The following is a 16,189-nucleotide window of genomic DNA, read 5'->3' as shown; positions in this document are numbered from 1 at the left end:
TATTGCAAAAAATAAAAAAAAAATAAAAAAAATCTGAACATGGCATGCGCATAATTGTTGTTAAGACACTTCTTTATTGCAGTTATTAGGGGCAGTGTGTATGCCAGTGACAAAAGTATTAAATTCTTGAGTTCGTGAATGTGTAGTTATTTGCTCTGAGTAGGAGCACAAAGGACCGTATTCTCTATATCTCTCTATTTATAGACCCTCTCCCCTCGGTGGAATGTACCACTGGCTCCTCGCGTAAGAAAGGGGGAGGCAGAAAACGCTGACTTTATATGTGTCGGGTTTAAAACGCCCCCCTTTATTCAAACCTCCCCACTGTTCTGGTGGAGGTTGAGCCGGCCCTGTCCGTTTAAACCAAGAAGACACCCATACCGACTCCTCAATGCAAAAAAATAAAAGGGTGCCAAGAAGCTGGGACGAAGGAACGTGGGTGTAAATAGACAGTGAACGCTCTTGGTCTCTCTCTCTCCTCCTCTCGCTCTCTCTCTCTCTTCTCTCAGCTTTCTCTCTCCCTCCCCCTTCTCCTTCCCTCTCTTTCTCTCTCTCTCTCTCTTTTATGAAATCAATGAACGAGTTATTGGGTAGGACATAAATATAAGGAATCAAAGCCTCCACCGGGACCAACGGCACTGCGCGCTTTTGATATGCGTCTTCGCCAAAAGCTACATGTGTTTTCAAATCATTGTAAATACTGGCTTTGATAGGACGAGAGCGGAATCGTCTCTGGCACGGCTTGGTCTCGGAACCAAATTTTGACCAAGACTTCCACCAGCTTTTTTTTCCTACCGTAAAACGATTCTCCACCATCACCATCTGCTGCTGTTGCACCCATCCCAACTCACTGGCCGGTCCGAAGATGGCAACTTTAACCAACGGGCAGGTGGACGGCACGGTGCACGGTGTCGGTGTGGTCTCCGCCAGCACGAACGGGCTCGTGAACGGATTAAACCACAGCCACAGCCCGGCGGGATGCCCGGCCACCATCCCCATGAAGGACCACGATGCCATCAAACTCTTCATCGGTCAGATCCCCCGCAACCTGGACGAGAAGGACCTCCGGCCCCTCTTCGAGGAGTTCGGCAAGATCTACGAGCTCACTGTGCTCAAAGACCGCTTCACGGGCATGCACAAAGGTGGGTTGTATTCCCCGAGACACCTATTACTCTTTTCGTTTTTTTATCTTTTTTTGTTTGTTTTGTGTGTGTGTGACACACACTGTTTAGACCCTAAATGGAGCCCTAAATCACGCAGGATTCGATGGGCACAGGGCAGAGCGATTGTTGGCAAATTGTGCAATTTCCTATAGTGCTGAAGCTTGAACGACTTTCTACGTGTTGTTTCAGGGCACTGAAAGAAAAAAAAAAAAAAAAAGGACCTTCTCTTTTACTAGACTTGTCACTGTCCGGTTTCCAAATCCAGTGCTTCATTTTCTATCTTACTGAGCAAATATATCCCAGCGTGAGAGTGTCACGAATCGGGAGTCACGACTTGGATTTATGTAGGCTGCTGTTAGGAGGAGCGATGTTCCTATCCTATCTGGGAAGCATGCACGGGAGTATCTGGTCCGGCGGTTGTAAACGTGCTTTCATTCACAGCGCTAAATCCAGGCCATTAACCTCACGTTTTCACGTTGCAATAGCAGGGAAGCTGTGTTTGATTGCCCGCAGCACAGTGTACTCTGTTGCCTGTCTGTAACGGTGTGTGCGTGCGTGAGTGTGTGCGTGTGTGTGTGTGTGTGTGGTGGGGGGGGGGGGGGGGGGGGGGTCGCGCGTGCACGTTTGTGCAAACGTGTGCGACAGTGGAAGGAGTAGGCCTCTTTTTTCATTTTCTTTTTTTTTTTTTTTTTTTTCACAGCCCTTTAGGTTTTGTTTTGTTTTTTAAATCAGGTGCTTCCAGTTATTCTTCCTTAAACGGAACAATGAACAGAATGCAAAACTGACAAGGGGCAAAGCAATATGAAATGTTCTGAAATGTTCTAATGGTAGACAGCTTATATACATTTTCTGATATTATTTATTTATTTATTCATTTATTCATATTGTAACTTTTCCTGGTGCAGCCACGGCTGCGCTGAGCCTGACCCCTTCGCCCATACATCGATGACGGTGAATTATGGCGAAGTTTTGTTGAAACACGGGGGCCTTTGGCTGCATCATGAAAGAACGGGCCCTGACACAACAGGAATCATGGTGTGTTAAACCTGTATTTTATTTTCTACTCTCCAGGGAAGGGTCATTCTGTGCAAATCACTGTCTAATGAGAGGTCACTAATTGATCCGCTATAGCCTACCTGCAGGACATCTCCCGGGGGAGCAAGGTGCATTGAGAATGAGCTGTCACTTCTCAGCCCCCCCCCTTTATAAACCTCCCCTGTCCTGTGTAGACAATGTGTGACATTCACCATGTGTCAGGAAATTATTATGATATACAAATTAGTCTAGGGCGGAGGCTGTCTGCGGGCATGAAAGAAACCGAGGTGTGAGAAGGGTAGTAGTGGTGGTGATGGTGGTTGGGGGTGGGGGGGGGGGGGGGGGGGGGCTGGGGGGTTGGGGGTATCTTTTATTAATAGCCCAGCTGTAGTAGCAACTCCCTCTTGGACAGTTAATCACCAGTGGCCCCAGAACTATAGGCACGGCTCGCCAGCTGATTCTAAGAACTGTCTCCTCACCGCGATATACAGCCCTGCTTCTCGGGCTGGGCCCCCGCTTTCATTAGCGAGTCCCCGCTGTGCTCATATTTTAACTAGCTGGAGGCACTAGCTTCTCCCTGGCTTACGAGCTCGCTGGCTCACTGCAAGCTGTTTGAAGGCCACGTTGCCTCCGCAGCCTCCTCACACCGCCCTGGGGTTTCCGTACAAGATCCCCAAATTAGCAGTAAAAGACAGCACGTCCCACAAATAACAGGTAAAGTGACTGACTGCGAACGCTACTGTCACGCTGGTTTTATTGAGGACTGCGCAGCATAAAGGGGAGTCGGGCAGGGTAAGCCATCACGGTGAGAGTTTGAGAGTAAATGCACAATCATTTTGGAGTGGCTCAATTAATTCTTCATCTCTGCGTGTTATAAAATGAAATATAAACTGTTTAAATGATTGCAATTTAATGTTTGGACACAGAGTGGTTACTTCAAACTTTTCCTTTAGTTCTGTCGAGAGTCGAGTTGCGGGCACGATGAACCTTTGCGGTGTGAAACGCTCCAGCGGAGTGAGGTCTATAGAACGGCCCACCAGAAAACTCCTTTTCCATTCCTCTCTTCCCACCTTTTCTCCCTTCCATTAACTCCACTCAATCCTCTTCACTCTCTCCTATCCTGCCTTCTCCTTTTGTCTTAGCATTATGCACCGAACGTATTGCCTGCTCAGTGACAGCACATCATGTTCCGTAATGGCTGTGGTAGTACAAAGCCTCAGCTTGAACCGGAGAATACAGATGACCGACCATTTTACTTTACAGTTTTTGCTCTGGCTCTGTTTTTTCCCAGTGGCACATAAGTTAGTAACTGCCATTGTTAACACTGTAATGCCTCATCCGGGGATACTGCAGTGTTCATTTAACTTTACCCGCACAGACATGTCACTTCAACAAAGAAATAAGCACCGTTTTCAGGTAGATAATGCAAAGCTTTTTCTGCTACGGCAGGTAATAAAAGGCCCTCGTCCTTTTTCGCTGTACATCAACAAGCTTGGTAATGCTACCTCTGAAGAAAGAGACCCCTATTATTGCTATTGTCAGCTCTGCCTGTGATACTATTGCCATAACCCTCCCCATAATGACTCCATGTATCACTAGTAATCTAGTCTTTAGGATTGTGTCCCCTTGGAATGGAGGGGCGGAGGGAGCGTGGAGGAGGGAAGCTTGGGACGGGGGTCGCCGGAGCTCGGTAGCCGGCGCAGGGACACCAGTGCAGGCCTACATTCTCCCAATGATTTTATTTCTCCCCCCTCTGCGACCGAGCCATGCTAATAGAGGCCATTTATAATGGTCACTGGCTGCTGCTGCCGCCGCTGCTGCTGCTGCTACCAAGCACAACGGGGCTGAGAGGCACGGCGAGCACAAAGAGCCAGCCCTTTCTCTTCTCTCTGGCATTGCAGCATGGGAGGTGGGGAGCTATTCCACAAGAGTAGGTGTAGATGTGATTGCTAGCACCTATTCCTTAGCTTGATTCCACGTAATAATCACTGGGGCAACTGAGCTTGCGATGATATGGGGAAGATGGTTAATAATTGAAGGTGTTATCTGCTGTTTACTTCTGTCATATCGTTGGGCAGATATTGTGATAGTGTACAGGCCTTTATTGTCTACGTCTTTCTTTCCCCCCCCCCTTAAGCAAATGCATATTCAGCTGTCGCCAAAGTTTGTTTTACCGTTGTTGTTTCATTCTGTGGTAATTTAATGCGAGCAATATATTTACCCTTGGTCAAACAAAATAGATTAGCAGCAGCTCTCGCCATAGGCTCAGACAGTTAATGTGGTTACAAAGTCGGGGAGATTCTAAAAGTACAGAGCAGTGTTGAAACTTCATGTAGAGTTGGAGCAAACTGTCGGTTTTGACCCAGCAACGGGTGAGCCGATCAGCTGCTTGTCAACGGACCCTCTTCACCGAGAAAACAAACTCATGACTTAAAGCATCAAAATAGCTGCACTGGCTATAGAAACTATTTTCTAACTTGATATCAATACTTGAGTTGAAATGATCATATAATCATTTTAGATTCAGTGTGACTGAAATCAAACAAGTAGAGATAACAGTGTAATGGCCAGTGGTTTAAATGTACCCATACTGCAGATGGCTTATGCTACAGATGGGGGCTGTAATCTGTGCAGGTCATAAAGGGAGTTATGGTTCCTTATGAATGCCTTGGGTTTGATATTTGAGCCACTTTTACCTAAATGTGTCAAGGAAGCATATTCAGAGGAGAACAGATCACTGGGCTACCCGTGTTTGGTGAGGCACGGCGGTCACGACGCCGGTAACATGAAGGACTCATGCTGAGTTTTATTGCGAGCAGTTCGATGTTACAGGTTGCCATGTGCAAACAAAAACAAAGGAGGAGAAAACCGAATTCTGCTCTGAACAAAGAAAGGATGACGTTCTTCGTCCTGCAGGTCTGCGTTAATGCAGCATGCGTTCCGGCCGAAAAATTTCACTCCGGTTGCATCATCCTCTCTGTGGAGTCCTTCTCTCTCCTCCTCTCTCATTCGGTTTGGGACGATTGTGTGTGTGTGTGTGTGTGTGCATTACCGCGAGTGTGTTTTTGTGCTCCTTCTCTGTCTGGCCCAGAATCCTCAGCTCAGCTCAGAATGCACGCTCAGGCCCCACACTGTGCCCCGCTTCTGCGAAGACGCGTCGCGACTGATTTGGTGGTGTTTTGTTAGGGAGAAAAGCAACATGTGCCGTAGAAAAAGAATCGCCTCATACCGAACCGCACTCTACCGACCAAACCCACCCGCCCCCGTCCTGTCAGAGTCCAGAACTGCCAAGCAACAAGAGGCGGAGCCAGACTGGGGAGTACAGTGAGCCTAATTTGTCAGGAGGACCATTGTCAAGGCAGCGCTGCCTCTGTTGTCCATTATTATTGGAGGGGACTGTCAGATGGGGGCCGGCTGATGGCCGAGCAGGGAGCCAGTTAGTCGCGGTGAGAGATGGTCTCGCCGTGCCAATGGAGGGAGTGCTCATGCAAGCATTAGCATGCTAACAGCAGGTTTGGAGTTATGTGTCCTGTCAGAGGGGTGGAGCCCTCTGGCTCTTCTGACCTCGGCGGTCCTCACATTAAAACCACTGACCTTTACGTACACACCGAGGGATAATGCAAGGGGATGGCTGTACCTGTTCATCTCATTTCACTTTATAAAGACTGACTGAAACTAAGACGACACGCATTCGCCATTCAAACTCGGCTGAACGCGTGTCAACTTTGGCCGAGACAAAAGGTAAATAACCGCACGAATTAAAGTAAGCGTTTAAGAGCTGCGGTGCATTCAGGTCATCTACCTTGCGGGACACTTTCTGCGCTAAAAGTTCAGGAGCCTGTCAGGCAAAATGATCCAGTTAGAAATATACCGTTACGTAGGTGTGCAGTTAATCATCACACGTGGAAAAGTCGTGTCTCGCTGTCGACTGCGGTGCCGGCCTGCGGAGGAGCACAACACAGAAGATTTGTGGTCATTGTTACAGGTCAGAGAGAGGTTGCTGATCTCAACAGTTTTCACAGATAGGTAGGCAGGTAGGTAGATGTACAGATAGATAGATAAATGGATAGATAGATAGTATGTTTTCCATTAAACAGGCTAAGATATTTAGAGTTATTTTAGCCGTCTTTCCCAATCTCACTTCCTTATCGCCGTGTTCATTGCCCCGGTGTATCCATTCTTTCAGAGGATAAAAAAAAAATCCCTTTCTGACAAGAGCTCCTTGGAGAGGTTTTTTTTCGTTGTTGTTGTTTTCAGGGCTCTTGCATCAGCTAACTATTATTGTGCTTTGTAGTAAATTTTTAAAAAGATGACGCCTTGGGCCTCTTCAATCTTTTAGCCCCTCTTAATACGTCTTCCACGCCCCCCCCCTCCCCTCCTCCTGCTTCAACACAGCACCGGCCGGTTCTGGAGATGAAGAAATGCAATATTTTCCAAATGTTGGAAAGCCTTACATCCTGTTTTTCAGTTATTTTGCTGGTGATTATATTCAAGCCCTCTGTGCTAATAATAACGCTTCCTGCGGGGGAAGAGCCCTGTATATTTTTTTTTTTCCTTCCAGCTTGATAACTTTTATTTTATTTTATTTATTTTTTTTTTTCTGTTGCCCAGTTTTAGAGGAAGACAAATATAATGTGGTCATAAATATAAATTCAGCATATTCATCTAATTTCGTAAATACTGTTTCCATAACACAATTAGCAGCATATAGCCCTCGGAGTTGACTACATATATTTTGGCTCTGATTATTTAATGCCCATTTCTGGAAGTCTTATATGTGCCAAGTAAACGAACACTGTGCTCTACTTGCGAAACCTTTAAGCTTTATTTACTTTCTCCAGCGCTGAAAAGAGTTTGAACCTTCTTCTTATTTGTGAGCAATGAAAGTGGTGTGTTTTGAAACTGACTCCTTTTATCAAGCTTTACACAGTCAGGGGAGCATCTTTGCAGTAGCCCCATCTGTGTTTGTATGGTTTATATGAGCGTTTATAAGGATGAGTCTATATTTTCTATGCATATTTGTCCACTGCGCCTATTTTTATACGTGCATCCAGTGCGTTTCAGATGTATGTGCTTTCCGTGCGTCATTATGCTGCTGCGGACTGTAGAACCGCGCCTACGTTTACGCCCTCATGAAACTTCAACCCCGGCCAGAGTAACATTTAAGACTGACTTTTATTGTTTCATATTTATACGTTAGGTCCGAACCTGATGAATTGAACCCTCAGTGCGCTCAAGAAAACGGGTCCAGCTGCAGCTCTCTACTGCAGTGGCTTTCCACAGCATGACACAGCAGCAATATGACAAATAGAACCAAAGTTCGTCATAGCTAACTGTGGCAGTGGCCCATTAATGCATACCCAGCACGCATTAATTCTTGTTACATATCCAGCGCCTAAAGTCTTTTATCCCTCTCAGACTCCCTCTAATGTATTTACTTTTTTTTTTCTTGTTTTTGTTTTGACTATTTCTTACATTAATCTGAATGTTAGAGTTTATTTTGGCATCAGAAAAAGCAAGTCACTGTTACTGCCTTACAAACCAATACAGTAATAAGCCCTCGCTGTTTCTCCCACCTGTAAGGCATGTGCTTTCAATTACTCACACACATGCACCGACAAAATCGTTTCATACGTACTAAACAAATCATTCTGCTCTCGGAGATTTACGGTTCACAGAAAAGTTGAATTGATGTTTATTGTCAACCAAATTTCCGAACATAACTCAAAGTGGCGTATCTGGGTCCGCCTGCTGGGGTATTCTAAAGCAGGGATTACATGAGCCGTGTACTGTTTATCCCAGATGGAAAGCCCGGCGAAGACTGCCGAGCGCGTGTGACTCGTCAGGCCAGACGCATATTTAGGCTTCTCTTCATGCACACGCACTGCCGTCGAAGCTGTGACACGACTGCCAGGTTTGAGTGTCCCTGATTCAATTCACTTCCCTCCCGTCTCCCTTCATGCCTATTTCATGTCCCCCCCAATTAAAAATGCACCACGTTGACTTGTAAAAGGAAGGTGGGAATGGAGGTTAGGGCTTTCCAAAGATCCCTCTCAATTATTCAAAGCCAAGTTTGATTCAGAAAATGGAGGAGGATTAATAAGTCATGCGTAAGTTTTCGAGGGTTTGAGCAGCAAGTGTCGACCAAAGGACGTGTTTGTTGTAGATTAGGCTTGACAAGTTTTGACTTCCAGAGTCAGCATCTTAGATTCAGGCTACTGTACCTTTATATGACGTGAGAGGATTGTGTCAAGTTCGCCAAACGGTTCAGAGAAGGCTGGTAATTAAGTTAAATCTTTTGTGGAAAATGTGCAGTTCGCACATTCTGTGGTGAAAAGGCAGCAGTTTTGAATTTGTATTTCAAAATTAGTATTTGTTTCTGTATACCCTCTGGGTCCATATCAGTCCATTTTATTTCCTCCAGTACTGTGCAGATCAGTGCGTTTTACCGTCAGAAATTACCATTTGAATCATATTGGCATCACATTGAGAGAAAGTACATCACGGCTTTTATCCTGTCCTGCTGGTTGGAGAGCAGATAGACCAAAACATATTGCTGCAGAGGGAGATGGTGCAAGAGTGCGTAAAACGACAAGGAGCTCAAGACAGAGGGAAAGCGGGAGAGAGGGATGGAGAATCAGAGAGATGTTGAAACGGGGATGATGTAAGAGAATGCGTGAAAAGAGGCAGGGGAGATCCGCGGAAGAGAGTTTGGGTGGGGGCTGCACACAAAGCCAGAAAGAGAATATCAAGAGGCAGAACGATATAAGAAAGGAAGGGAGCGTCGCCTGTAAAGTGAGGTGCAGACTAAAAATGGAGGCACGGCGAGAGCGTTTCAATGACAGGCGCGCGGTGAGCAAAAAGAACGAAAGGTAGACGGCAGGGGCTGTAAAAGAAAAGACTGAAATAGATAGAAGTAGAAAGAGTGAGGGAGTCCCAGAGACAGATGTCGCCCTCACTGGCCCCGGCAGATTGATAGCTTCTGGCCCAGTTCCATGCCAGGCTCTGACCCCTCTGTCCTCTGCTATAATTTATAGGCTGCGTTTTGCCAGATTTAAGCACTACTCTGTGGCTATCATGGCTCGAGAAGGGAGAATGACCTTCCTGGGATGGGAGCAGAATTAGACCCCTGCAGCTCCCAGCTGCACCAGGGGTAAATAAGCAAATGCCCTCCATATTAACATGCTCTCTGACAACACGTAAATGGGACGGGCCTCGCTGTACTTGTCAGTTTTGCGTGTAATAAATAATTTGTATATGATCGCATGAGTTTATTTTGCTCATGTACAGAATTTCATTACAATATAACATTTCATTATCATGTGAGAACGCAGCTGTGCATCTATGGGCGGAAACAACTTATTGCTGCATATAAAAAATGGAACAATCTCAGTATCAACAGCAGAATACAGCTGAGAAGAATATGAATACTTTTAATACATTTTTTGATTAAGGTTTTGTTTCAGCCGAGTCTAGACAGTCTGGAGAAAAACACTTTTTTTCATAGTTCAAATTCTTTAAATTACTAAAATAATAATAATAATAATAAAAAGAAGATCATCAGCGTTGTTGAATTGGTTTGAAAAAAAAAGTGAAAAAGAAAAGTTACCTTTGCAATTATAAAAACTACTGGTCAAATTTCTCTCTTTAGTTGTTACTTACATACAGTATGTTTCTAATGTCAAACACAAGCTTAGTTTAGTTTAATTTTATTTATCTTGAACATTCAAAAGAAAAGAAATGTATCAAATAAAAATGCTTCCAATAAGTAACTTTAATTACTGGTTATAGGGGGGGGAGCATCATGCTTATCTGGCCCCACCCCTTGTCAGTATTAATATGTCATAGTTCTTCCTCCTCTGCTAAATAATAATAATATCAATAACAACAACAACAATAATAACGATAACAACAATAATTCCAGTGTTGCCTGATCTGATCACATGTCAATCCCTCCCATCTGCTGTAGGCTTACATGATTGACAGCTAAAAAAATAAATAATAATAAAAAAAACTACATCCACACTGCACAGTTTACAAATCACTGTCTGACCGACTCTGTTTCCCAACAGTTGCCCTCCCAGATTCACAGCTCTGTTTCTTGGTGCGATGAGGTAAAGTGAGGAGAGCAGCCGGGCCCTTTGTTTTTGCTTGGGCAGAACAACGGATGAGCACACGGCCTTTTTAATAAGCTGCTCGGCATAAACCTATGATTGCCACGTTTGTGCCGCACACACCCCATGTACAGGCAGCAGCGTCGGTTTCATGCAGTTAGCTTTTTGCAGTGTTGGCTCTCACACACTTTCCAACAACTACGCTGGCACTTACGCCACACACATGTTACACCCAGGAATGGTTTGGCTGGTAACACAGTATAAAGCACTTCAATACTAGAGCGTCCGCAAGACAATCGCAAAACTTTTTTTTTTTTTTTTTCAATATACTGAATATAAACGACTAAATAAGCAGCAAAGTTTCACAGTCTCGGAAAAATCGTCCTCTGTCTTTATTTATAGTTCGGTGCTCAGAGACTTAGAGCTTTTGACTCACTCGCTGAAAATCCTGACTGAGTCCTGATCTTGATGAATCAGCGAGAGAGGCAGATGTAAAAACACAAACGCAGAAATCTCCCATGCAGAATAACCAAAACTGTGAGCGTTCACGTGGGATGTCGTTACTCACATAAAAAAAAAAAAGCTGACGGAGGGAAAATGTGTTTTTAGGGTCTTTAAATAGGTCTCTCGCAGATATGGAAGGAAACGTAAGTCTGAGTGCTGAGTAGTTCTCTGAATAATTCTCCGCTCAGTTCGTACGTTATGAATGTATTCCACGTGACACAGGTGGTTAGGGTATATATTAAGATGATCTATAAAAGTATGGATTACAACAGTGCACCACAAAACCCAGTGGTAGCGCTTTAAGTTGTGGCATTCACTGAGCCGCTAATGCTCTAAGACTGAATTCATTTCACTCTTTATAGTGGAATCGTTTTAAAATAGATTATTTTAGTTTAGTCAATGTGTCATGGAATCCGATGTAGAGTGTTTTTTTTTACTTTTAGAGCCTGCCGGTCATTGACATTTAAGCCCATAGATGTGCACATTTATGCCCTTCTTCACTCTCAGACCTGTCCCGGTTCCTTATTGCATCATTAGCTCCTCCCTTCATAAACCGGGCATTAGTTTTGCCCAGGCTATTGATTCAAATTAAATGAGAAAGGCACAGCAAAACCTTGCACTGTGGTTCTTGTAAAGTGAAGTATGGCGCGCGCACACGCGTGTGTGTCTGTGTCTGTGTCTGTGTCTGTGTGTGTGTGCGTGTGTGTGTGTGTGTGTGTGTGTGTGTGTGTGTGTGTGTGTGTGTGTGTGTGTGTGTGTGTGTGTGGGTGTGGGTATCTGAAGCGTGCCTCATAGAAGACCTGCTTGGCTGGCTAGCTGGTGGGCTCAGCTGGGTTTGCGCTTGGCCATTCACAATGCTACTTCAATGCACAAATCAGCCCGGGGAATGATCTGGACAGAAAGCCTTCAGCAAATTATTACAGATTTGCAATTTAATGGCTTTGGAGGTCTCCCCCAGCCCTGCACAGGTTCCCAATGAGACGCAGCCTATTAGTTTGGTCCTTTAATCACAGAACAGGAGATGGGAATCCTGGCCAAACGTATACATGCCCCGTTTCACAAGGCGCGCAATGATTTTGTGGGGTTTACAGATAGACGGGGTAAAGTCTGTTTGCACGCATGGGCTTGTGTGAGTGTGTGAGCTTTGGGTATTTGATAAGCTTTGCTTTCCCTGGAGCAACAGCTGTGTGTGTGTGTGTGTGTCTGTGTGTGTGTTTGTGTGTGTGTGTAGAAGAGAGAGAAAGAAACAACGTGTTCTTGTACAGATCGTTCATCAATACCGTAAGGACGCAGTGGGCAGTAGCAATTAATTTGACATTGGCTTTACCCAAGGCTAATGAAAGTCCATTTTCTAAACTGGATGTTAGAAAACTAGTTTCCAGTGTCATGATTTCATCAAATCTGTTTTTTACATCACTTAAATTGAAAAAGAAATCTTATGGCGAAAGAAGTAATTTTAGATGTTTGTGTCATAATTATTGCCTGTGAGCGGAGAGTGGAGAATTTTCATTTAAAAGTCCAGCCGTCAGTGCCTTGGTGCCCTGCGCCGGCCCAATCTGTTTTTTGTTTTTTTTTTAATTATTACATATTTTATGAATGAATGCGTGCGAGAGCTAAGCGATGCCCTGGTCAATTACTGATACACAGTACAAGACATTTACACAGGCAGAAACAATGCATTCCAGATAAAGGCATAACTTTTCTGATACTATTTGTTACAGACAAATGGGCTGCTTTTCACGGGGTGCTTAAGTCATTTCCCATAGCTATAGTTGCCCTGATTAATGTGCCACCGATGCAAAATGTAAAAACTATCACTCCAATCTGCCTTTCAATGTCCCAATTTGTCCAAGAGGAAGCCAAGCTTTCTAAATGAGCTGGATAAAAGTGACTGCCAAAGGGGATGAATATATATAATTATCTGTGGCTGGAGCGCCAACAAAGGGACTTTGAAAATCAACTTTGTGCGCCAAAGGCTTCATTAGTCTGACGACAACAAAATGTCCCCTCAACTTGCAGGCAGAGAGACTAGGTATCCGCACAGCATGCAGTCACGCAGCCTCTGCAGGCCAGCCACTGTCTGTTTGGGATTAGGAGCCGTTTGATGCACTACTGTTAATATGCTAATGTGTTAATGTTATGTTAGTGAATTATTATGTGATTTAAGAAACTGCGAGCTGCTGTTTTGTTGGTCTTGCGCGTGGACACATTAGGAAGGATGGATAACTGTGTTTACTTTGCATATGAAAATCCCCGAATGCCTTTCATCTGTCCTTCCTATAGCGACTACTGGTCCATGTTAGCTTTGCAAAACATCTTAATTGTGTTAAATGGAGGAAAAAGGGGGGAAGATTAAAAGCCATTAATGTGTGTTGTGTGAGGGTATGCTATTCCCGGGACGGTGCTTTTGTTCACTTTGGCAAAGCAGAGGAGAGAGTTTCACCTTGAAACTCAATGCACACCAGAATCATTGTCATTGTGTCTACCTAAAACGCTGCTGTCTCTCGTTCTCACCGTTTTATACTCTGTCAGACTTGCTTTGCTCTCCTCTGCATTTTCTTTTTGTCGTTTCCTCCCTCCATCCTTCTCGCTCTCTTTGTACGTCTCTCCCGCTTTCCCTCTGTCTGTCTCTCTCGTGCGTTTTCCTTTGTAACCCTGTTTCTCTCTCCATCGCTCTCTCTCCCTCTGTCTGTCTGTCTGTCTGTCTGTCTGTCTAAGCGTCAGATAATCTCACTGGGGGAGACTTTAGAGGACTCTCCATCTGTGTATAAATAGCTCTGGATGAATTATTGAGGGACCTGGGGTTGCTAATAATCCCGCAGGACCCATCTGACAATGACACAGAAGATGGAGGGAAAACAATTACGCAGGCTTTCTCCTTCAGAAGAGTGGGAATGGGGGTGGGGGGGGGGACTCGGTGGCCTCTGGGAGCCTCCTCACGGGGCCCAACATCTTGGCTAATAAACCCAATTAAGTCTCCGGAATCAATCGGAGCCCCGGGGGCGTCCTCTCTCTTCCTTCCCTGGACGATGTGCAACAACAGGAAGTGTAATGATTCATGTTCCCCCTTCTGCATTTGGATCGTCCTCTCATCTCCATCTTGCAGGTTGGCAAGGCGGACGGGACAGGACAGGATGTCCGCCGAGGCGGTATAATAGGACGGGGAGAGGAAAGGAGAGGAGGCAAGAGGAGCACAGAGGAATATTAATGGGAGTGTTTATCCTGTAAGTGTTTTACCAGGGGGATGAGACATGGGACCACTCCCACGACAGAATTAAAGCACTTTGTCTTCTTAGTTAGGACATGATTCATCTGGAGATGGATGTTTGAGTAATCGGCTTTGCAAAGTCCTCGTCTGACTGTTGACACTTTCTATCTATCTATCTATCTATCTATCTATCTATCTATCTATCTATCTATCTATCTATCTATCTATCTATCTATCTATCTATCTATCTATCTATCTATCTATCTGAAACTCGTCTTAGATCAGAGTCGGAACATTTTGTTCATGCTTTACCATCAGCCTTTTCCAATCCTATCAAGAGACAAAATAAAGTTCACAATCGTGCAGAACCTGCACCCGCGAGCAAACTCTAATCTCTGTGAAAGCCAAGTTTGCTGCACGGCTTCCACACAGATCTGGACGTTCTCAGACATTGTGCTGGTTTATTCTGTCTGTTGAAGAACCTGACGTACACAAGTGCAACCAGAAGAAGACGCCTCTTGGTCTTAAAGTGCTGCGTAGTCTGGGTTTTGGAGGAGGGTTTTACTGTCCTGTTTTTTATCCAAACCGTGAGTTCCTTCCCACTTTTTGCCAAGTGCAGCATTCCCAAATAAAACACTGAACCGTTGCCATTTGGGCATGGAGACGTTTTGCTATCCGACGCTCGCTGGTTATATTAGTCAGCATCAATACTTTCCCTGAATTGACCGACCTGCTGCAGACTTTTGGTTCCTCTTAGTATTTAATAATTCATATCATGAAAAGCTAAATTTGGGTCGTCTCCCAAACATCTCCTGACAAAATGGCAGCAGCAGCAGCAGCAGCAGCAGCAGCAGCAGGGATGAGGGGTGAAGTGATTTGTCTGCACTGGGGACACTGGGGGATGCTTTGGACAAGTCAAGACATTTGATGTGTGTGTGTGTTTTTTTTTGCCATCAGGGGAACTTTTAACAAGTGTGTACGAGTGAGTGTTCAAACATTTATGCTTCATGCAATGCAATCTGTGTGAGTGTTGTTTAAGGATTTTTTTTTTTTTAACTTCATGGGATGAGAACACAAGCATGACATAGTAGTATAGGCTCTTTCTACGTATGCGTGTGTCCCGACCCTCGAGGGATCAGGGGGATGAGAGGGAGTGGAGGGTGAGGGTGGACAGTGGTGTGTGTGTGTGTGTGTGTGTGTGTGTGTGCGTGTGTGTGTGTGTGTGTGTGTGTGTGTGTGTGTGTGTGTGTGTGTGTGGAGGAGGGGGATACACTGTCCTAATGATGCATTTTCTACTCCATTGATTCAGTGACTCTGCTCTCCAGTAAATCCTTCACATGCAACACATTAAAGCTGGCCCTTTTTCCTCCTTCACCAATCGATTAGAACAGCGTAGAGACGGACACTCTGGGAAGCAGGGCAGAGATGGGACTTGCTATCTTCAGGAACTCGCACTCTGTCACACACACACACACACACACACACACACACACACACACACACACACACACGCGCCTAAATTAAATTCCAATTGTTTATGCCATGACAAAAAAAAAAAAAAAAAGAATCTATCTTCGCCATCATCTATCCAGGGTTGCAGTGTCAGGAGAAAAAAAAAAAAAAAAACAGTGCTAACCCGTAATCTCTTATTTTTATTTCTTCCTAAAAGTTACAGGAGCGTGGAGCGTAATCAGGTTCTCTGGTTTAACGCGCTTTTATTTACAGAAACCGGGTAATTTTCCTTCCCACACAAGGTGCCCACACATTTTTGGGACACTCAGAGGCAACTGTTTCAGACTGTTTTTCACTGTATCGCTGAAAAGAAACACGGAAACCCTCAGAGGGCTTTCATTTAGCGCGGTGATGAAACACTCTTGCAGGAATTGCCCTGTTATTAGAATTTATTTTACACCTTCCAGTCAATCAGGAGTAGGTATTCGCCCGGAATATTGGCTTTAATTTGATGATCTCCGAAAGTAATTAAATTACAACTGGAGTCAGTTTTATTCTTCGAAATGGCAAAGTTCTGCACATTTGAGAAAAATAAAAGTTGTACATTTGAAGACGTACAGCGGAACTGTCCCTTTGAGATTCATCCGTCACTTGGCTGTTATCAGTTTTCCTCTCTTTTCTTTGCGCTCCGGTTCCATCTGTGTCATGCTCGTTTT

General features: G+C 44.7%; 1 protein-coding gene across 13 annotated transcripts in view; it reads left to right on the top strand.

The window, feature by feature from the left end:
- Positions 1-320: 320 nt before the first annotated feature.
- celf4 (CUGBP, Elav-like family member 4) overlaps positions 321-16,189 on the top strand; it is an 88,532-nt gene continuing 72,663 nt past the window's right edge. For 7 of the 13 annotated variants that reach the window (XM_047583462.1, XM_047583460.1, XM_047583461.1 and 4 more), the window contains exon 1: positions 330-1,139. In XM_047583462.1, the coding sequence (XP_047439418.1) occupies positions 863-1,139 (277 nt within the window). In that variant the 5' untranslated portion in view covers positions 330-862. Of the gene's footprint in view, positions 1,140-16,189 lie in introns of all 13 variants that reach the window. The other 6 variants (XM_047583463.1, XM_047583458.1, XM_047583465.1 and 3 more) reach the window with 4 other exon arrangements.

The sequence above is a fragment of the Mugil cephalus genome, chromosome 4, assembly GCF_022458985.1.
Source record: "Mugil cephalus isolate CIBA_MC_2020 chromosome 4, CIBA_Mcephalus_1.1, whole genome shotgun sequence".
Lineage (NCBI taxonomy): Eukaryota > Metazoa > Chordata > Actinopteri > Mugiliformes > Mugilidae > Mugil > Mugil cephalus.
Note: the sequence above shows the minus strand (reverse complement) of the source record. Positions and strands in the feature narration are given on the sequence as shown.